The following is a 22591-nucleotide window of genomic DNA, read 5'->3' on the forward strand; positions in this document are numbered from 1 at the left end:
GAGCGATTTCAACACGATATGATAAAAAAATTCAACACTTAAACTTTTGTATTGTCCACATTATTTGGTCAATTTGAATAGCAGATTTTTTTCTGTAATCGATTTAACTTTGAGTTTTGTTGCATACACCTCCATAGTCATCCAGCAAATGGGTATTGTAAAGCTCTTTCAACTTTAAGAGGAAAAAATGTCAAAATCCTCATTGGACCATCTGAGTGATTATAGACTCAGGTAAAAAAAAAGCAGTGAGTATTTTAATCAAGCCTCTCCACTGAAATAATGGTGTAATCAAATAAAAAAAACTGGAACTAAATTGTACGGAGGAAATAATATGATCTAATACCAATAATTTTAAAATTAAAAGATTTTTTTTTCAGTGTAGCTGCCTGATAAAATCAAATCCCACTTTTGTAGCACAAAAGGGGGAAAATGTAGTACAGGTGACATACAGTAATAGAAATGACTGAATGATGGTTTCAGAAATGTCTGTGCATGTAGAGGCGTTGCATGCAAGCAGTTTCTATGAATATCTTTGGTTCGCATTACAATATTCCCCATGTCTACATTTTGCCTTTAAAACATTCAGCAGACCAACAGTCAACTCTTCTTTAACTTTTTCTGTAAACACATTTACATTGTGTACTTATGTGCATATCTTGAAGGGAATGAAGTACATATACATGCGGATATACCTGTATACACTGAAGCATCTTGTCATGGAAAAACACAAATATGCAATAAATTAAAACTGCAGTTGAATGTTTTGCTTTTAAAATGGAACCCCCCTGAAAACTCTTTGAACTTAAAGCAAATTTAAAACTGATTTTTGGATCAAAGGACAGTATAGCATGGTATTATTTCATAGTGATTGGATCAGTGAAAAAGGCAAAAGAAGAGCAAAATATACTTGACTTATAAGTAAATTCCTTATCCTTACCTTGAGAAGGGCTGTAGTATCCAACCAGGGTATGGTAGAAACATGAAAAAAGCAAAAACAGTGAAAAAAACTGGTTTAAATGCATAAATGAAAAGTATTTAATATCATTGTCCAGCTACTTTATTATGCTTGTTGAGGATTTACTGCATACCATGATGACTAACATCCATGCATATACAGTACATACAACATCATGAAGTGAGCTGAACAGGTCTCATCCCATACTGTACGAATTTATCTGACCCCTTTTACTAATAATATTTCCATGATATTACACAAATTATTTTTAGGACATGAGACTATAATCTTGATTTATTTAGGAGATAACGCCAACTTTACGCTGATCCTTGCAATTGACGTAATACAGCCTTGTATATGTAGATAATTTACAGGCTTTTTTCTCAAGCCCAGTCAAGAATGTTTGTCTTACAGTCCTCCACATTAGCCACAGTTCTTGCACTTTGCAAGAAATTCAGAGACTTTTTCATACTTTTTACCTTTTGTGTTAACCCATATAACCCATATGGTGTCTTATAAGTTAAGTGATAAATAAGTACAGTTACAAATTGCTAAATCGTGCATCACTTGGAAACAGACAGGTGGATTAATCACAGCAATGCTGCTTTACAAAGCATGAATAACTCAATTAATAAAAGAAACTCGGGCACCTTTACCTCCTGCTATTAATTGCAACAATAGTCTTATTCCCTAAATAAGCTAGAAAAAATGTAAATGAAAATGACAGCTTAATTAAGCCTGCTTCAGAAAATTTCACATGAGAAAAAATACATAAACATACATGTATATCAACAGTTCAGTAATATTTCCCTTTCATTCCTTACAAATTAAAATTCATAAAATGGGAAATTCACTGATCTCAGGCCAAAACACATTTGACTACTCAAAAAAGCTCAAAGCATCACAAAGACTTAATAATGCAGCAGCCGCTCTTTTGTCAAAGGAGAAAAGAGAGCCTAGCGTTTGATCTCCTCAAGAGGGCAACAGTTCGGTGGCTATTTTTTCCCCGATCAGACTTTGAAGGGAGCGTGACTGTTCAATATCATGGTCTGTATCGCAAGCCCTCCGTCCTTAGTCATACGAGAAGACATTTGAGAGGAAGAGACAATGAAATATTGAGGACAACTCTCCCGTACCCTCCCACTCAAATCTACCTCCGAAAACTGGACTAGAGTTTTAAAGGAAACAACCTAGGCTATATAATAAATCCAGGCACAAGCATCACAAGTAATAATCGTATAAGGAAGAACATAATTCTTTTTTTACTTATACCAAGTACATTTAATTAACTTGATTTGACAGATGGTGTGAAGAAATTTTGGAAATGCATTTTATTTTTTACTCTTTTTAGCCCTCTAAGAAATGTTTACATTTCTTGACTTTCCTTATTTCAAAACATACTGTAGATGAAATGGAAAGCTGTTTTCTTACCTTTCGTGCTCTTGATAATCTGTTTAGTAGGCTCTAAAGATGAATGAGAATATAAAAGAAATTGATTTGGTGGAAATGAATTATCTGAATTCTTTGATTCACCAACATAATAAAGAATAATACTAATCTTCTATTAATTGATACTGTCAAATTCAGTGGCATTAAACAAATTGATTCAGGTAGGTATAACTACAGTAACTTATCACTTCTTATTGATGTACAGTTGTGAGAAAATCTTTGTGAATTATCTGGATTTCTGCACGAATGGCTCCTAAAATGTGATCTGATCTTCATCAAAGTCATAATAATAAATAACGACAGTCTTATTTAACAAACAAAATACACAACATTTAACATTGCCATATCTTTATTGAACAAATGGTTTAAACAATCGAGGTCATTGATGGAAAAAGTATGTGAACCCTTATACTTAGTAACTAGTGGAACATCCTTTGTTGGCAATAACCTCTGATCTAGCAATTCAGAGGTTAAATTTGTAACTGAGCTGCTGATCAGACCTGCGCAGCAGTTAAGAGGTATTTTGACCCATTCCTCTATACAAAACTATTTCAGATCATGTATATTTTGGGGATGTCTTGCTTGAACAGCCTGCTTCAGATCACGCCACAGCATTTCAATGAAATTGAGGTCAGGACTTGACCATTCCCATCAGTGCCCTTGCACTGATCTTTGTAGAATGCACATTCCTAGGGAGAGTAGCAACGGTGCTTAATTTTTTCCATTTGTAAAATATCTGCCTGGAGACCCAGGTCTTTAGAAATCCTTTTGTAATCCTTTCCAGTCTTATGAGCTTATAAGCTTATATAATATCTATTATTATTATTTATAATTAAATAAATATTATTTAATATCTGAAATATCTTTTGATCGTGCCATATTGCACTTCAACAGAATTCTGTTGTGAAGAGCAGGTAAGCAAAAACTGTGACTTTTTTATATGGCAGGGCAGGTCAAACCTACACCTGAATTGATTGGAACACCTGACTCATTGATTGGAATACCTGACTCCAATTACCCTCTTTTCATGATGTAATTATGCTAGAGGTTCACATACTTTTTCCATCAATGACCTTGATTGTTTAAACCATTTGTTTAATAAAGATATGACAATGTAAAATGTTGTGTGTGTTGTTTGTTAAATAAGACTGTTTTTATTTACTATTATGACTATTATAATTGTATTTACTATTATGTCCGGATAATTCCAAAGGGTTCACAAACTTTTTCTCACAACTGTATAGTGCAGTCACCTTAACTTTGATAAAAGCCTGGTTTTATCAAAGTATTAGCATGTGCATTCGAGTAAATTAATGGCAGATTGTTTTGTATAATTTATTAAGTGCCAGTTTCAAAAGAGTTTTTTTTTTGTTTAAATTTTGTAAAAGTTAGATACTTCAGTTTAAAACCAAACAAGTGAAAGAAGTCTGTGAATTTTAACACATTAGAAATGGGGAGCAGATGGGTTGAACCCAGAAACAGCCAAACCTTAACTGTTCAGATGCATAAATTGGAGCTTGGCCATGGTGCCATCCCAAAACACTAGCTACTGTACTATGCAAGGAGCCTGAATCTCTTGGACTTAACACATCATTTCATAGTGGAACAAATATTTCAATGTATGACAATATTTTAAGAAAATAAGCTCAATTATTTTTTAAGGTAAGAATAATGATCTTGAAAGAGGATTTGGTTAGTTTTTGATTTCCTTTGGAAAATGTTTTCTTGTACATATTTACGCTGATTTCTGTAGTGGGAGGACTATCACACTCACCAGACTGCCTGCGACCTTGCCTTCCTCCGCCTGGAAAGTCATCAGACTGGCACGACATGGCTTTCTTCAACCGTTCTGGGCTGTATTTGTATTTGCTTGGGTCTGTCAGTGGAAGAAGGCTATGAAATCCACAGTACTTCTACATGTTAAATCTATAACATCAATAATATATAATGGATCAACCAAGCTCTTCCTGTCAGAATAAGAATGTATCTCTCCTAGTTCTTTCTTGATGTGTAATACTTTGTAAAACATAAAATGCCACTTGGTTTATTACTGCTGTTTTATTACTGTTATTTTTTAAAATTTCCTTTACTGCCTGCCTTTCCCTATTCTCCCGGCTCTTGCATTTGTGCATTTGCTGTACATATGTTTTTCAATTTATTGATGTGTTGCTTTGGAAATATGTATACAAAGTGAATGGATAAATTCTGTAATGTTGATCTTTATTAAACTGTCTTATTATTTTATCTTAACAACTCTCAGTTCTAACACTTACATATAGAGTCCATTTCTAAGATGGCTTCCTTTGCCTGCAAAGAAAAGAGGAATCAAGCACTTAGACTATAAATCCAACGACTTCTACCTTATTCAAATATGATACATTCAAGTATCAAGGATGAACCTGTATACAAAGAAGCAGGAATCAAGATACCTTCTGTGGAATGATGGCATGGTGGTTTTCCAGAATGAGCCTTTTAATATGATGGGTCCACAGTCTTTTCTCTTCAACAGTTCTAGCCTGAGGGAAAAATGAAGTGGTTCAGTCATTCTGTTAGTTTTGGCCTATTTATTAAACTTTCCTCACCACACATTTGCCTGTAGTCCCATGTGAAGTGCCAAAAGACAAAAATACTAAACAACCCCATCAAAGAAACCTTCTCCTTTACAAGCATTACAATATACAGTAAATGTGTTGAACATGCATAGTAACATCATATTCTACAGTTCTGCATTAAATAATTAAAGAAAAAATTTTTTTGCAACTCCTGTCTGTATCAATGACAAAGGTCTTTTCTTCGTAAACAATGAGAGATTCACCTGGACAGTGTGAGGCTGTTTGGGATGTTTGTAGTGTGTCACACTGAAACTCAGAGAATCTTTTGCACTTTCTATCAACATCAGGGTGGAACACTAAAAAGAAAAAAAAAAACATGAACTCACTGTTATTGCAGCTTATATCTCCATTTTTGTTACAATAAAACTTTAAATTAAATAAATATGTAAAAAAACAACTGTTCTTTTAAGAGTATTAAAACACTCTAGCTTCCATTTCTATTCAGACCAAAGCACCCAAAGGAATGCAATTTTGGCACAATACAAAACAATTTTATCCAAAGGTACTATTAAAATCAACCGAGGGATCGCAAATATATCTTTTGACTAAAATTCTTTTTGTCCTAAAGCATTAAGAACTTGGGTGTCATCCTGGACACTGAGCTTCGATTAGACCTATATTCAACGTTTAGAAGAACTGCCATTTATAACTTGAGAAATACTGAAACAAAGGCCTGGATAAGAAGAATACAGAGATGCTGGATCATGTCTTTATAGGTTCCCTATTGACTGCTGTATGCCATCCAAACTCAGGCTTCAGCTTGTTCAGACTGCTGTTGCTAGTTTGCTGACTCACATGCATCTCCCCGATCATATCACTCTGGTGTTTAGGTCTTTGAATTGGCTGGCAATGAATTTTCAAGTAGACTTAAACTTTACAAAATCCTTCATGGGTCAGAACCCACTTGCTTTCAAGAGATTCTTTCAGCATCCTCCCAAATTCACGTAAAAAAATCATTTTGGGGAAAAAGACACTGAAGACTTATCTTTTTATTTGCACTTTTTACCATTTACTGAATTTGTTACAGCATATACCTTGTTTGTAATTCTTTAAAGCACTCTACGAGACCTTGGTAGGGCTCTGTATGAGAATACATTTGCATTGTATTGCAATACTGTATGTCATGGTTGCAAAAATCTTCCAAAAACATGTTCAAAACTACTAATGGCAAGCTGAATCCTGAAAAGAGGGGGTGATGGTTTGAATGGTCTCCTGTTATTTATAAATGACTTGCGTTCTTTCCAGTGGAGGATTGCAGCCTAGTGGTATAAAGGAATGGAGACGGCTCTTTACAGCTATGGCTACAGTACAACCTCTGTGTCTGCCTGTGTTCTTTCTAGCTGGGCCCTTAATAACCAGTGCTAATTCATGTATGAAATTGTCTGTCTACTCATTTAGTGTTTTCATTGGTTTAATTTTAGAAATACCCCCCAACAACTTCAGCTAAAAGAACTTGAAGCAGAACCTCCTAAAATTAATTAAGAAGAATTATTTAAGAATTCAGTCTCTCATTTCTGACTAAAATCCCTGAATAGCCAATTAAAGGAAAACGAAATTGGCACAGAACCTGTATTGATTATAAACCCTGTATTACTTCTTATTTCCCAGAACAAAAATATTAAAAATGCATCCAAAAGAGAGAGCTGAAATCAATTTGCCAGAGTGTTTGCCACTTGGCTGGAACAAAAAGCTGAAGAGAAAGTGGTCCCAGAGGATACAGGACTGAGAACCAATGGGCTAGACTGAGAGCCGTCTGTCCAGCTCTTCTGCTAGGCACTGTAGCACCACACATTAAGAAAATAAAAGTACATCAGTGAAATACACTCCTAAACAGAGACTATGCTGACCACCTACAGTAATGTGTGTCTTGTAGACATAGTGCTCTCCTCGCTTCTTAGTGATAAGTAACGTCTTGTCAAAAAGGAAGAGGGTGCGCTCATTCTTGGCTCGGTGAACTCGGAAGGTGCCCTCCAGGACCAGCTCCCCATAAGTGGTTAGGTCAGGGCCTTTCCAGTTGATCAAGAGAGACTGGATCTCCTAGAGAAGGAAATGCAGCAAAGTGTTAGACAGGTGAAATCATAGAGCAATATGAAATATGCATAAATGTATCAGTTGCTGATCACCACATTTATATAGCGCTTGTCATCCCAGAGGATCTCAAAGAGCTTTACATATGGGATAGAACTCACTTCATCCACCACTGAAGCATCACTACTTAGCATCCAGCTGGGTGACGCACACTGACAATTATGAGCCAGCAGCCTCACTACTAATTAGGTAGAGAAAAGAGAAAATGCTTCAAGACAATTGAAATAAAGGGGATAGTGGGACAAATTATTTAAGCCAAGAGTAAAATTTAGTCAAACAGTACTATGTGATCCTTAGTGACCCACTAGTCAGGAACTTGGTTTTAACATTTCATTAGAAATATAACACCTCTTACAGTACAGTACTGCCAGTTGCCATACAGGGACTTTCTGCATACTGGGTTTGAAAAGTCTGGTCCAGAGTGAAGATTGGATCCAGAGTCCAGAGTGGATCACTGAACCACCTACACCACTTACAGTAGCAACCTGTCTTTTTCTTGGAGGTTTCTTATCCCAGTACTGACCTGGCTCAGTCTTGCTTAGCTAGAGCTACAAGGTGGTAATACTGCTAATTCCTCAATTGTTAATGAGGGAATGAAATTCAATACAGAATTTCAACTGCATGCACCTAGATTTTACTCTTTATGCATGGGTCCCAACAGCCATTGTAAGAGCAAGAGAAACACATTTATTTCTGATCAACAGAGCATACAGTACCAAAACAAAACAAAACAGCAGTTTTATAGTTTCTTTTTTATGCTAGATTAAGACAGTGAGTATAAAAAATAAACTAAAAAGGAAAAGTTAAAAACAGTGATCTGTTTTAGTCATGGTTGCCAAGATGTCCTTGATGTCAGTTAATCTGTTTTAGGAACAGATTTAGCTGACGTAATGTATTTAAGTCAGATGTATTTCTTTTGCTGCAATTACTACAAGACAACAGATCTCCATTCTAACAAAATTTGTATTTTTCTCACTGATTTTATTGAATATTAGTAAAAACATACCTGGTCATATTTTCCATCAACACAAAGCATTCTCAAACTTGACTTGAACTTGAACTTTATTGCCATATGTAACCGGTGCTGGTACAATGGAATTCTTACTTACAGAAAGTCTCTCTGTAAGTAAGTATTGTTAACTGGCTAACAATACAGTTTACACTAGTAACAATAAACCTAAGACATGGTTTAAACTTTTACGGCCTTTTGTTTTCTATGCAATTTAACTGGGAGTACAAAATGTTTATAGATGATTGGGTTGCTTGAGCTACTAATGTTGCACTTTATTCAGAAGCATGCGCCACATGGTGGATGACAGCAAATAATTAACATCACTATGCTTTGAAGACTGAAGCACTGAAAGAAAAGAGGAGCCTTGCAGAGCATCCTGGCCAGAAATTGTAAAAGAAAACAACAAGACATTCTGTCGTCTGCCACAATAAGTTACATTAATGAATTAGCAGACCTGGAAAGATTTTGCCTTGAAGCCTGTAAGAGCACTACAGGAGATGTTAAAAGCTGGCAGAGTGAGTGAAGATCAGTGCCAGGTTGGCACCAGTTGTGTGCGGGTGTCGATTGCCCACCTGCAGCCTGACTGCATGCTCGTGTTTCCTCTTCATGTCATTGATGTACCAGGCCACACCTGTCATCGTGTAAATTGCCTCCTCCACCACTTCATAGCCCTCCTCTTCAGGGTCAAAATGCCTCGCAATTTCCTGAAAAAGGAAAAAGGAAAATAAAACAAATACACACTACACAGGGATAGCAAAATCTCACCTCAGATACTTTTTTGATGATGATTCTTTTTTATATTCAAGCTGTTAATGGTTGAGTTGATGCACTTCACTCACAGGGTTTGATCATTATAATTTCTAGGTATTTAACAAATGGTGATCTAAACATTCTTAAGAAACAAGCAAGGTTGATGATTTGGGGTCTCATTCTGCCTCTCCTTAAGGGAAACTTTATAAAAAAAGACCACTTCTCTGATCAAAGAGGCCTCTTAGGGCCTTGTAAACATTTTATTTTTAAAGCTTTTAAGCATTGTAAAGCTTCAAACCTTTACCTCTCTAATTAGATAATCTGTTTAACCTATTTCATCAGATGCCTTTTTTGCAGTCGTTGCTAAACACGGATAAACAAAATGACAACAAGTTCTGCAAGCAGATCAGGAAACAAAAAACACTGTGTGAACAATAAACTGCTTTGTCAAACTTTATGGTGCTTGACATTTACAAGACTGTCCATCTAAACTGGCTTGTTCGAAAACACAGAATCAGAAGATTTATTTAAATTACAGCATCACAGTGCTTAGTACTACTAAGATTTTTTCTAAGGTTTATATACACCTAACATAAAAACTTACTATTCTCCTTCCCTTATCATTCCCTTTATAGCTGTATCTTATTTAAACAAACAGATGGATTTTGGATACTGTTCAACTCATTTTAATAAACTGATCATTCAGTTTATTATCATTGTCGTGAGTGACAATGATACACTCAAGTGACTGACTGCTGCATAAGCAGCAAATCATTAAAAAAAGAGTGGATTTGGCACAGGCAATGAGGTGGTTTTGCCTTTTTGATGTGAAGCCTGATAAAAAAGTACCAATATGGCCCTGTTAAGAAGAGATCTACGTCTTTTTGACACTGGCATAATAGGGCAAACCTTAGATGGACTTGCCAGCAGTGGAGACAAATCCTGTTTAACAATGAATGAAGATTTTGTGTTGACTCTGCTGGACGTCAGTGAGTGCTTTCTGGGAATAGACGTCAAGTTGCTACAAAAGTCTACAGTACTTGTAGTGATTGATGGAAAAAAAAGTTTTAACATTTAGCAAAAGTTATTCAGAACTCCTATACTGACATGAAAAAAAGATAGCTGTAAATCAGAAAAATTGTTGCCAATCATTTTTTAACAGTTAGTATTGAAAAGCCAGCAGTAGTTAGTGAGTGTGGGGTGCAAGTTCTTTAAAAGGCTCCTCTGTTGGGGTGGGGAGCGGGGGTGGGGTGTTCATTCTCTTGAATTGCACCTAACAAAACACAGATTGCCGTTTCTCCTTCAGAGACCGGATGGTGTGTTTTCTCTTGCCAGATATCCTGCTTTGCATTGGTCTCAGTGGGCTGGGCCTCCGTACCTGCAACAGCAGGTGGTATTTGAGGATTCTCTGAACGGGCTTCAACAGATAGGAGCCCAGCGGGAGGGACCGTTTCAGCGAGGCCTGTCTCTCACGGAAAAACTTGGCCAGCGTCTTGCTTCTCATGCATTCTGTCAGTGCTGCAACTGAGCTATAAGGAGAGATTGAAGGAGAGCAATAAGGATGATTAATTGGTTTTAGACATGGCTCCACTATGAAATGCACTTACTGTAAATGCATCTTATCTGACAGAGCTCCTTAAAAATTGTTAGATCTATTCTAAGATGGTATAGATCAACATTTAAAAGAGAAATTTATATAAAGTTTTAACACAACCTTACACATTCATCACTGAATCTCATAACATAAATTTGAACTTACTGGATACTGAGTTTAAAGGGATGTACATGTAGAGGAATGGAATGGAAATATGTAAAGTCACTATAGAGGGCATTGTGCTACCACATATAGCCACATAAGTCCACCAGCATTTGGAATTCTGCAGGAAGAATTTAACTTCAAGGAAGGAGGATGTCAATCAATTCATGCCTGGTTGATGGAAGTGGAAAATGTGGTATTGGGCATCGTTCCAGAATATCCCAAAAATTCTTGATTGGGTTCACATCTGATGACTGATAAGTGAATGTCATATGGATAACATTAGTGTTATGCTCATCAAAACACTGGATGAACACATGTGCTCTGTGCATGAAGGCACTGTCATCCTGGAACACCCCATTCTCAGCAGGAAATAAACGCAGCAACATGGAGTGAAAATGGTTACTTAGTACCATTACCTAGCAATTAGTATAACCTTCTAATGGAATGAGTGCATGCAAACCATGCCAAGAAAATGTACCCCACAAGATTACAGAACCACCAAAACACCTGACTTTTGGAAATGAGCACAAAGGGCTGTAGAATTCATTAGGTTGGTGCCAGACTCAGCACAATCTGAGAACATGGTGACGGATGATTCAACTGACTATCTCACATTTCTTTTTGGTATTCCATTGCCCATGCTCTATGCACCCATGAACTCACAAACATGCAATACAATGTGAAAAGCAGTTTGTGTAGTGCAACCCAACTATAGTATCTTGTTCTGTGGAGTGCTCGGAGGACCATTTCTGATGAACCTGGATGTTCAAGCCCCAGGTCTAAATTTGGAGTCAATTGATTTGCAGTTGTTCACTTAATTTGTTTAGAACTTAAGATGAATACAGAGAAATCACAATTCTGGAATATGCATCTCTGCCCACTGTTGCCCTTTGTTGATGATGTAACTACTTTGGTGTTCCATACTAACATCACCTTAGACAATGTTTTTATGCTCTAAACATTAGCAAGTTTAGCTGTCTTGGTCACTGAAGCTCCTGCCCAACAATAACCCCTCTTCACTGTCACGGAGATATTGTCTTGCAGTCATGCTAGCCATAATTATAGGCAAGCAGACCTGTACAGCATTTTTACACATGTCTGTAAGCATGCTGAGATGTTATTTGCTTTAATAACACGAGTCAACGTGTGGAATCCCATGCTTTCAATATGCTTAATATTCCTAATTTACCCAGGTTCCTTCAGTTTTTGTGTCCACTGCCTGTAAATACTAACATCTTAAAAGTGAAAAGCAGTTTTACTCTTTACCTATCTATAGATGCAATAATTGAACTCAAAATTTGTTTTGGATTGGATTCTTCACATTTCATTTTCAGAAAATGTTAATCAAGACAAATAACTAAGTTTCTGGTTTCACCCTTAAAATAAAAGACACTGTCCTGGAAGAGGCTCCCTCAGTGCAAACAGTTTAAAGACTTCTCTATCCTATTTCTTGGCTTAAAGGGATATGAAGGTAACATTGGCTGCCATATAGTGTGATGATTTAGTATGTAGGTGGCTTATCACAGGATAAAATAAATCCCTTTGCAATGTTTGTTCCTCTGATCTAAGCCAAAAGAAGGAATCACAGGCATGTCTGAGACTGACGCACCCTTATGTCAAGTGTTGCTGCTATGAACTGAAACACATCAGTTACATTTAATCATACATACTGTACAGTGTGTGCACTTCCGGGGATTGAAGGAAAATCACAAAACTTATCACATTTTGATTAAATTGCTTTGTGTCAAGCTTCTCTTTCCTATCTGCTATATATTCCTCTGTTCCTGAATTATGATAAAAAGCAGTGTTTTGTAAGAGAATAACACAGGGAAAAAAAACATTAAGAAATATAGGAAGGGTATTTTACATAAAGTTAATCCTTTTAAAATTCTATCGCATTATATAAATCATATTTATAGAGATCAATACAGTGTATCTATGCAACCTATTTCAGCAAAGCTGTATAAAAGTATTTGCATGCACAGTTTTCAGCACTAGGTGGCAGAAGCAGACAGCTGCAAGTCGATTCCATTACTGTATTGTGCATCGTATATCCTGAACACCAGCTTAAGATGAGATAAACAAATACAAAAAAAAAATCCTTCCATAAATATAAAACTTAAGTGCTTCTCAATACATGTCACGTTTTTGGACAAGATTACAGTAAAAGTAATTTATCCACTGCAGTTGAAGGAAAATTGCAGAACTAGAAACAGGATTATACAGAAAGCATTATGCTGCTTGACTTCCAAAGTTTGGGTCTGTAATGAAATTCATGTTACCTGTAGCAGCTTGGTAATGATAAGGTACTGTATGTTGTGGATCACTGTGAACAGACATTCATCTAAGCAATGATCGCATGTGGTACATTCTGGCCATGATGTCGTCTGCTATTATGCTACATGAAAACTCTTCATCAGAATCAAAGGCACAGGATTTACATTCTGAAGCAATACTGTAGGTCTGTTTTACAGGATTTGCTTACTTTGGGTAGTTTGTGCAGTACTGAGTGTAGATATCAAAGTAGTCACTCTAAAAGGAAAGAGGGAAAAAGAAGCATCAATCATTTGTAAAAGCCTGCTTGTCTGATTTTTTATGCTGAAATTAATTTCTGTTAAAACGCAAATCATAACAACACTCTCTGTGCTTGTATAATTTTGGAATCAACACAGATTCGGGGCACCCTTTATTGTAAGATTATAATTCTGAATCTTATCTTCACATGACTAGAACAAACATTTTGTAACATAATGACAATAAGGCAGCTGAGCGAAAAGAGTCAGGAAAATACAGTGTATGGACACAGAAATAAAAAGGATTATTAACAAAAGGTGGGAATTTAGCTAAGTTGCATATTCTTTTTGATAGCTAACCATTTTTGAAGGCTCCCAAAAAGGTAACTTTATCCAAAGAAATACGTCCTGTTTTCAGCGCTAAATGCACCTGATATTCCCTCGTGACTAACATAGTGACTTCTGACTCGTATCACTGGTGAGGCAGTTTGTAAGGCAGACTTTGCCAAAGCATTTGAAAATTCTGAATACTGGCAATTTCTGATGACAAAAAGACAACTTTTCTTGGACCTGTTTGTGCAATGGCATATCTGTGATACTTGGTATTAATCTAGTCATATTTCTTTGAACACTTTCCAGGACAAAAATGTCATTTTTGGAACACTGTGACTAAAATTTAATAATTGCGTAAATATTAGCCTTCTTTGTTCAAATTATTAGACCGCCTCATGGTGGTCTGGAACTGTACATGAGTACTACAGTATATTTTCTCTGTAACAGGTTACTCATGACGCTCTCAATTACACTGTAGTGTATTCACACAAGTGCATTAATTTCTCTTTCATTTAGTCTTTTAGACAGAGAAATAAAAAAAAACTTTACCTTGTGTACAAAGCACCTTGCAACAGCCACAGGATCATTTTCACACATATCCAAAGACTGTAGGAGTTCACTTAAAAGAAAACAAATAATTAATGTCACACAGTGTGTTAGAATATGATATGCCCATGAATCACACAGATCTTTTTTTAAAAATATAATTGAGCTTCTACAACTCAGATATCAGGACCAACAGCCAACTCTTAATTAAAAATTTGCACAATGTAAAACAAAAATTATTTCCACAGCAGGATATTGTTTCTGTATGAGCCTGCACTTGAAACATTAACTCTACAATAAATCTGTCACTAATATTGTTCAACCCATTTGATATGTTTGCAGTACACATGTTGCTCCTTCCAAATGTACTGTATTCAAACCCTTTCTAGTGGTGTCCCATTTTGTAAAATGCCAAAATGAGGCATACATAATTTTAAGCTAAATATTAAATTCAAAAGCTGAATGCTCAATCTGAAGACAGGAAAAACAAAAGAAAAATATGGTATTTGTTAATTGCTTAATAAGACCTGTGAACTCAACATTTGGTGGAAGCACCTTTGGCAACAATTATAGCCATGGGTCTTTTTGGATATGTACAGTATCTACCAACTTTACACACTGGTTTGGTGAACGTCTGGCCCATTCCTGGAATTGCTTTATGGACATCAGTTTTCACAGATCTACAATAGCATTAAAGTCAGGAGCTTGGAATGGCCACTCGAGGACATTCACTTTCGTATTCTCAAGCCATTCCAGTGTGGTTTGGATCACTGTCCTGCTTAATTGTGCCAATGTTAAGTCTGAAGTCGGTTGTCCTATAAGATTTGCAAGTACTTTGCTTTATCTGCATTCCCATTAATCTTAACAGGCTTCACAGTCCCAACTACCTAGAAGTAGAATTATAACACACTGCTGCCACCACCATGCTTGACAGTATTGATGGTGTTGACTACAGTAACTGAGGCATCAGATGAAATGCTTTCCATTTAGACCAAAAAGTTTTCTAATTTTGTCAAATTTTACCATAATACTTTGTTAATTTTGTACATTACTGCAAACCCTATATATTTTTTCAGTTCCATACAGACTTCCTTTGTGGAGTGACTGGGATATTGTTGACCCATGAACATTTTGTGGAATGACTGAGATAGTTGACCCAAGGACATTTTCTCCCATCTCATCTCACATTTGCTTTGAATGCGTGGACTAGGTTGTATATATAACAAGTATTAATCACTACTTGAAAGTTTGATGACAGCAAGCTTTAAAACAATTACTATACACTCAGTGATGTATCTCTTCACTGTGGCTGCATACTCAACTAGTGTGAAGTTTGGCGTAAAAGCAACACAGCTCATCACCCTCAACACACCATCCCCACTGTCAAACATGGTGGTGGCAGCATCATGGTTTGGGCCTGCTTTTCTTCAGCAGGGACAGGGAAGATGGTTAAAATTGAGGGGAAGATGGATGCAGCCAAATACAGGACCATTCTGGATGAAAACCTGTTGGAGTCTGCAAAAGACCTGAAACTGGGACGGAGATTTATCTTCCAACAAGACAATGATCCCAAACATACAGCAAAATCTACAAAGGAATGGTTCACAAATAAACGTATCCAGGTGTTTGAATGGCCAAGTCAAAGTCCAGACCTGAATCCAATCGAGAATCTGTGGAAAGAGCTGAAAACTGCTGTTCACAAACGCTCTCCATCCAACCTCACTGAGCTCGAGCTGTTTTGCAAGGAAGAATGGGCAAGAATTTCAGTCTCTCGATGTGCAAAACTGATAGAGACATACCCCAAGCGACTTGCAGCTGTAATCGCAGCAAAAGATGGCTCTACAAAGTATTAACGCAAGGGGGCCGAATAATTTTGCACGCCCCACTTTTCATTTTTTTATTAGTTAAAAAAGTTTCAAAAATCCAATAGATTTCGTTCCACTTCACAATTGTGTCCCACTTGTTGGTGATTCTTCACATAAAATAAAAAATTTATATCTTTATGTTTGAAGCCTGAAATGTGGCAAAAGGTTGAAAAGTTCAAGGGGGCCGAATACTTTCGCAAGGCACTGTATGTATATAAAAACAGTGTCCATTACTATGTATTTATTACACCGAATCATCCACGAAAAGCTATTGTTAACTGGTATTAAATACCTTAGTAGCAAAGATATAATTCAAATTTTTACAAAATGCTTTAAAAGAAAGCTCAGTTGTTTTTATCCATATTTACTGTGAGTGTACAGATAAACTGTGGTATATTTTACTGATGCACAGCAAGGAAAGAGGAAAAGCTAAAGTAATAGGATAATGAAGAGTTATTCATTGTTATTAATTATAATTGTTATTTTCAACAACCACTCTGCATTGTTGCTTCTTTTTATTTTTAAATCTCATAAATCACAGAATCACATGATGGAACATAAGGAAAGCACAATTCAGCTAAACCCAGGCATGCCATGTCACAGCAATTACTTATTTTAAATAAACCATAACCCATTTTAAAAAAAATAAAATAATTGTTAGTTATGAAGTATGGTACAAAATGCTTGAAAACAGAGCTAGGAAGTTCAAAGTGCAGATTTTGTACTGGCACTGCCACAGATTCCTACCTCATGTGATGGAATATCTATCGTTCAGTATGCAGTGTATGTAGATGAAGCCACATCTGCACAGCCCAGCCAGGAGTCATACTCACAATGCCAAATGGTCAACCACTTGATGAGTGGTATTTGAATGCACTTGTCAAACTAGGAGAGAGACTTCGCCATAAGAGGCCTACTATACACAGTTAGCTTTGTTATATCTCTAGGCAGGATAGGGAAAGGAATTCACAAATAACACTGAATGGGGTCAACTTTTTCAATGTGCTGAGATAAATAAGAGGTAGGGATTATTAGGGCTTGCAAATATTGATTATTATTCTACACATTCTGAAAAGTATTTGGAAAGAAACATCACAAGTATGCTTTCTTTCCACATATAACACACTGAACAGACATGAACACCGTAAAATAACACAATGAATCATTACATTAAAAAATGGGTTGAGCGAAGTTTTGGGGGTATTCCTTTGTATTTGGTATTCCGTTGCTTCACACTAGTTGAGTATGCAGCCACAGTGAAGAGATACATCACTGAGTGTATAGTAATTGGCATCTGATTGGATAAATCTCATTCTGGAGAGTGGAAGAGATTATACTACAGGCAGGGGATAGGGATAGTATTTTTAAAATAATATACTGGACCACAAATTACTATAAAAACACCTTCTACCTTCATATTGCTTTTGCATAGCAGCAAAATAGCTTTAAGATGTTGTTAAATTTAGAAAGGTGGCTGTAAAAGCTTTAAAATACAAGAAAACATTATCTTTACAAACACTAAAATGAATGTTATGGGCATGTAAAAAGAGGCTTTCGTGTTCTCCTGTTCAGAGCATGCAAAATTCTTTCAAGAGTGGTGCTCCGTTTTAGAGCTATGTTGAGCCATTTTCTTCAGCTTTTGTATGAAGATAATATAATGCTCTCATTAACCAATCTGCTGCCACCTTACATTACTAAGATGACTTTAAAGAACTAACCAGTACCACAAAAAAGGTTATAATCTTATAGAAATAACTACATTGCTCATTTAATGTTCATATAGATCCCTGTCATTAATAAACCATTATCATACACACATTTTTCCAGTTGTGATTATCTGTGTTTCTATTTTTTGTTTTTGTTTATTTTATTTCATTATTGACAGTGAAACAAAAAAACATCATTAAAATTACAAAATAAAATTGAAAATGTGCTGGTAACAAAATGAAAGATTAAAATAAGTGACGTCTTTCTAAAAAAGCCCATCTAATAACTTTTAATGAGCAAGCGGTTGCAATTTTAATTTTGACTTTGCCTTTGAGACAGTCTTTTGTAGTTCTTCGGCTCAATACAAAGACATTGGTTTGTTTGTTTTAGGCTGGTCCAACTGAACCCAAACCTCCAAAACGGTAACCTCAAATAGAATACATATGGAGAGGGCAGCTGCAAAATGGTACTTCTAGTTAAAACCATAAAGAGAAGAAAATCCACAAAAGCACAGCAAAGGAACAAACTGCAAACTGGCATCAAATACACACTATATATCAGCATGCACAGCTGGAGCTGAATCAAGGTCAAACCATTCCCTTACTTACCATCTCAAACCAAAACAAAGAAATGCTTCCTTTAGGGTAGAAATAAAAATGGAGGATGAAAACAACAACAAAAAACGTCAATAGACTAAATGAACAGGAAATAACATTCCTGGCCTCTGTCTCATGGGCAAACTCAAGCACTTACACAGTATACACGGTATACACAGAAGGCTGGACTCCTTCTGCCCTAGTGTTGGTATGAACTGCGTTCATGAAATGGTGATGTTTCATGTCAAAGATATCAGTACTACAAAAAGTATGGCATGTGGAAATGGAAATGGTTTTCTAAAGAGAGGAAAATGTCTAATACAGTGCTGACTCCACTAAAGGCAAACAGATGAGAGTAGATAAAACACGAACAGCAGAAAATGTAATTTAATGCATGACTTGACCTTCTCTGGCACTAAAGTTGCCAGTTTAGAGTATAGTTCATGTCAATTTTCTGTTGTTTAAGGTGCTACTAATTGCATGGTAGGTATGCAATGGAAGGGATATTCAACTTTAGTGCTTGAGTGCCAGGCTCATGCAAGTCTTAAAGGCACCTTTCAATTAGCAACTGATTAAGACCTGGAACACAGCTGAATTTACTTCTTATTCATCTAATTAGTTCAATTTAAGCTCATTAGGATCTGAGCTGAAGTCCCGAAACCAATGTAGCCTTGAAGACCAGGATTGACTATCCCTGCTTAAAGTAAATATCTGCTTTTGTTTCTGCTATGTCATTGTGAATATTGCCACCTTAATAAAAAATATCTCTGAACTCTTTATAGAGTTATTGCCAGGAAGCGTAAAAGGAAGCTAAATTCATGTTGTGCAAACCAGCACATGAAGCAATAAGAAGCTGCCACGTGTAACGTTTATATGTGTCCTATTACACTTCCTTCATTTCATCTTTTCATCGGAGCTAAAAACTGATATGCCAGCAGCCATATCACCCTGCAACTCACAACTGGCAACCCACTGAAGCTAAGCAGGTGTGAGCCTGGTCAGTACCTGGATGGGAGACCTCCTGGGAAAAACTAAGGTTGCTGCTGGAAGAGGTGTTAGTGGGGCCAGCAGGGGGCGCTCACCCTGTGGTCCACGTGGGTCCTAATGCCCCAGTATAGTGATGGGGACACTATACTGTAAACAGGTGCCGTCCTTCGGATGAGACGTAAAACCGAGGTCCTGACTCTCTGTGGTCATTAAAAATCCCAGGGCGTTTCTCGAAAAGAGTAGGGGTGTAACCCCGGCGTCCTGGCCAAATTTCCCATTGGCCTTAACCAATCATGGCCTCCTAATAATCCCCATCTATGAATTGGCTTCATTACTCTCTGCTCTCCTCCCCACTAATAGCTGATGTGTGGTGAGCGTTCTGGCGCACTATGGCTGCCGTCGCATCATCCAGGTGGATGCTGCACATTGGTGGTGGTGGAGGGGAGACCCCATTACCTGTAAAGCGCTTTGAGTGGAGTGTCCAGAAAAGCGCTATATAAGTGTAAGCAATTATTATTATTATCTTTTAAAAATGCAGTATGTGCAGCAGCTGCAATTTTTTGTATTATATTCTTAGGGCTCTCAGTAGCCTCAAATATTGTACTTTTAAGCAACAACATAAACTGTGAAAAAAAGACAGAAACCAACAATCTGTTTCTACCCAAAGGTTCTGAAAGGATCAGGACAAAGGTTCTGACTTTGCTTTGTTCCTGATCTGATTCGATAGAGGTACTACTGTAGATCACACTTATAAATGGAGCTAAAAACTAAGGCATGAACGCAATGCCAGGGAGGTAATTGTTGCCTGTGATCTACATGGCCATTTTGTGGCTCAAGATTTTTTTAATGCTTTCAGATCATGTGCAGATGAAAGATGAACACATTTAAATTTTATTGCTAAGGAAAGGACTTATTTTTAACAAACAGCTTTGTTTTAATTTTCTCCAGTAACTGTAAAAATTGTCTTGGCAAGGAATGTAACCACATTATTTATTTTTTAAGAAACCACTCTGGCACAGATTTATCGTACTCCAGTGACATAGCTGTGCAGTAAATACACAAACCTTGGCTAGGGATCTAACAGGGCTAAACTGAAGAATGCATGGCCATCTACTCAGGCTGCCTATTGTTTTACTCTTACCTTGGAAAAAGGCAAAGAAAAAATGCTTTTATAAAACATAACTACTTTATTCTGCAAGATGTATCCAAGATATTCTGCAAGAAGAAAAAAATCATCCTGGGTAAATGAGGGACATCCAGTAATTTATAGCTACACGAGCATTTCTATGAATGACTCGTAAGCGTGCTGGGATGCCCTTTGCTTAACTCTTGCCTGAGTCACACCTGTGTGGAACTCCTTGCTTTCAGTAAATTTGGTTTCCCTCTTTTACCCTGGGCTTTGAATAATTAATCAACTGCTGTACCTCTACATAGCCCTTTACACGGTGCTTTGAATTAATGTTTCTGAATGAACATCATGCTTCGTAGATTTTGTCTCACTAATGTCCTGTTAATACGGTCAGAGACAGCTCATGAATTTTTAGTACTTGACATACAGAAAAAGTGAACTGAGTCATCTATGAATTCAAAGCATTGTCATCTAGAGGCAACACAAACAAAGTAATGTCATCTAAGGACATAATCTGTAAGAATTTCATGTTTAAGTGACACTTTAAATCAAAATGAAAAGAGTAAAACAATATTAATTCAAAGAGTAGTACTGTAAGTCTCAATCCACAAAACAAAACAAAATTACAAACAAAACAATTGATTAGGATTTGTATTATCCTTTCCACCTTCCACTGGGTAAAATCCATTTTAGCTTACTATCTGGGGTTACAAATTCAGAAGTTCTAAGCACTTAACTGCAGCCTACTGTGAATAGGGAATGCGACCATTTTAAAGTAAAATCCATTTGTTAGTCTTCAAAGTACGAAAAGACAGGCAACCAACTATGACAACTGTGATGGATAATATCTTTGACTAGATCCAGGTTTAAACACTGAATTAAGAAACCATGAAAAGGGGGAAAATAATGTGAACCATTTTTCTTCAGCTGCAACACCATGAAATTGCACCTACCTGTTGAATTCATAGATGTCCTCAATGTTTCCAAACAGGGCACAGACTTGCTCAGGTCGGATTGGCAGGTCACTTGTATCAATAATGTGGGCCAGGTAATCCTGAACAAAGTTAAAAAAAATAGTTATTGTCATATCTGCACTAATCATGCAGAATTTACCAAGGGCCTTTTTTCTTTAAGAGGGTTATAAATAAGCTATACAGTACGTTTATTTGCATTTTGAGAACTTGCCTATCAAAATTTAAAAGATATGATGACTCAATCTGTAAATATAAAATTTAAATATGTGAACACTTGACAAGGCACAACCATGCCTCATAATTTAGAATCTATCATAATGGCAGAGATATACTGTGTCATCTAGAGTTTCTGGGAAAAAATGAACCAGCTTACTGAAAGCAGCACCACAGAGCAGAAGAGGGCACGGTCATAAACCAGAAAAGCTTAGCTTTCAACAGCTAAATGTAAACCTTTAATACTGTAGTTTTTCTTTTATAATGCGGCAAGCTATACTTTTCTTAAAGGCTCTATTGAATCAAGTCCAATATCTCAATTTCATTGTCATCAAAAATCAGGAAGGATTCAGTGAAGAAAAGAATCTGAAATAGCTTTACTCAGGAAAGCACTATGCCATTAACTGACATCATGACTCACTTGTTCTGCAACTTTTGTTCCTCTGTTACTCTGTCTAAATACACAATATTATATTTGCTCACATGTATGTTTGGGGGAAAAAAAAATGGGTGGATGGCATTTTTAAAGTGAGAGGGCAAAATTTTCTAATGTTGATCATGGTAACAGTTTTTGGGATAATTCTATAGGTCTTAGGCTGTAGAAAGGCTACAAATAAGAACATGGGCTGCTTTTAAGAGACCAACAAGAAGCATCAGACATGGTATAACTATAGTCCAGTGCTGCTAAATTGCTGTTCCCCACCAAACTCCATCACTCAGGAATCCTATTATATAATCAAAACGGAAAATGTTAATAGCTTGCTGAAGGATTAACTAAAAGTAACTAAAATGTGGATACACACAGATGGGAACATTTCCTATACTATCTGAACAGAAACTGTAACCTAAGGCAGGTTTCACTTAATGTACATGATGTAGGCAAGATCCATTTTCTAACTGCATTATCCAGTAAATGGTATAAGGGTGGCTGTAGTCTACCCAGCAAGCATCGGGCGCAAGGCAGGATACACCCTGGATGGGATGCCAGTCCATCATAGGGCATACAACAACACACCCATGGCAAGATTTATATTTTAAGTATTTCTTTGGTATCGTGTTGTGATAATTTGAAAAGGATGGCAGCTATTCTAACAGTGTCCAGT

General features: G+C 36.6%; 1 protein-coding gene across 10 annotated transcripts in view; it reads right to left on the reverse strand.

Moving 5' to 3' along the window:
- Positions 1-22591, reverse strand: part of LOC148653465 (pleckstrin homology domain-containing family G member 3) — a 109773-nt gene that overhangs the window by 13475 nt on the left and 73707 nt on the right. For all 10 annotated transcript variants that reach the window (XM_088648499.1, XM_088648497.1, XM_088648500.1 and 7 more), the window contains 12 exons: positions 21255-21355; positions 14021-14090; positions 13111-13157; positions 10245-10395; positions 8689-8820; positions 6871-7053; positions 5220-5312; positions 4834-4920; positions 4678-4711; positions 4179-4280; positions 2387-2419; positions 938-948 (listed from right to left, as the gene is read on the reverse strand). In XM_088648499.1, coding sequence (XP_088504625.1) covers positions 938-948; positions 2387-2419; positions 4179-4280; positions 4678-4711; positions 4834-4920; positions 5220-5312; positions 6871-7053; positions 8689-8820; positions 10245-10395; positions 13111-13157; positions 14021-14090; positions 21255-21355 — 1044 coding nt within the window. The remainder of the gene's footprint in view (positions 1-937; positions 949-2386; positions 2420-4178; positions 4281-4677; positions 4712-4833; positions 4921-5219; positions 5313-6870; positions 7054-8688; positions 8821-10244; positions 10396-13110; positions 13158-14020; positions 14091-21254; positions 21356-22591) is intronic.

The sequence above is a fragment of the Lepisosteus platostomus genome, chromosome 10 (genome assembly GCF_059453375.1).
Source record: "Lepisosteus platostomus isolate fLepPlt1 chromosome 10, fLepPlt1.hap1, whole genome shotgun sequence".
In the NCBI taxonomy this organism is placed as follows: Eukaryota; Metazoa; Chordata; class Actinopteri; order Semionotiformes; family Lepisosteidae; genus Lepisosteus; species Lepisosteus platostomus.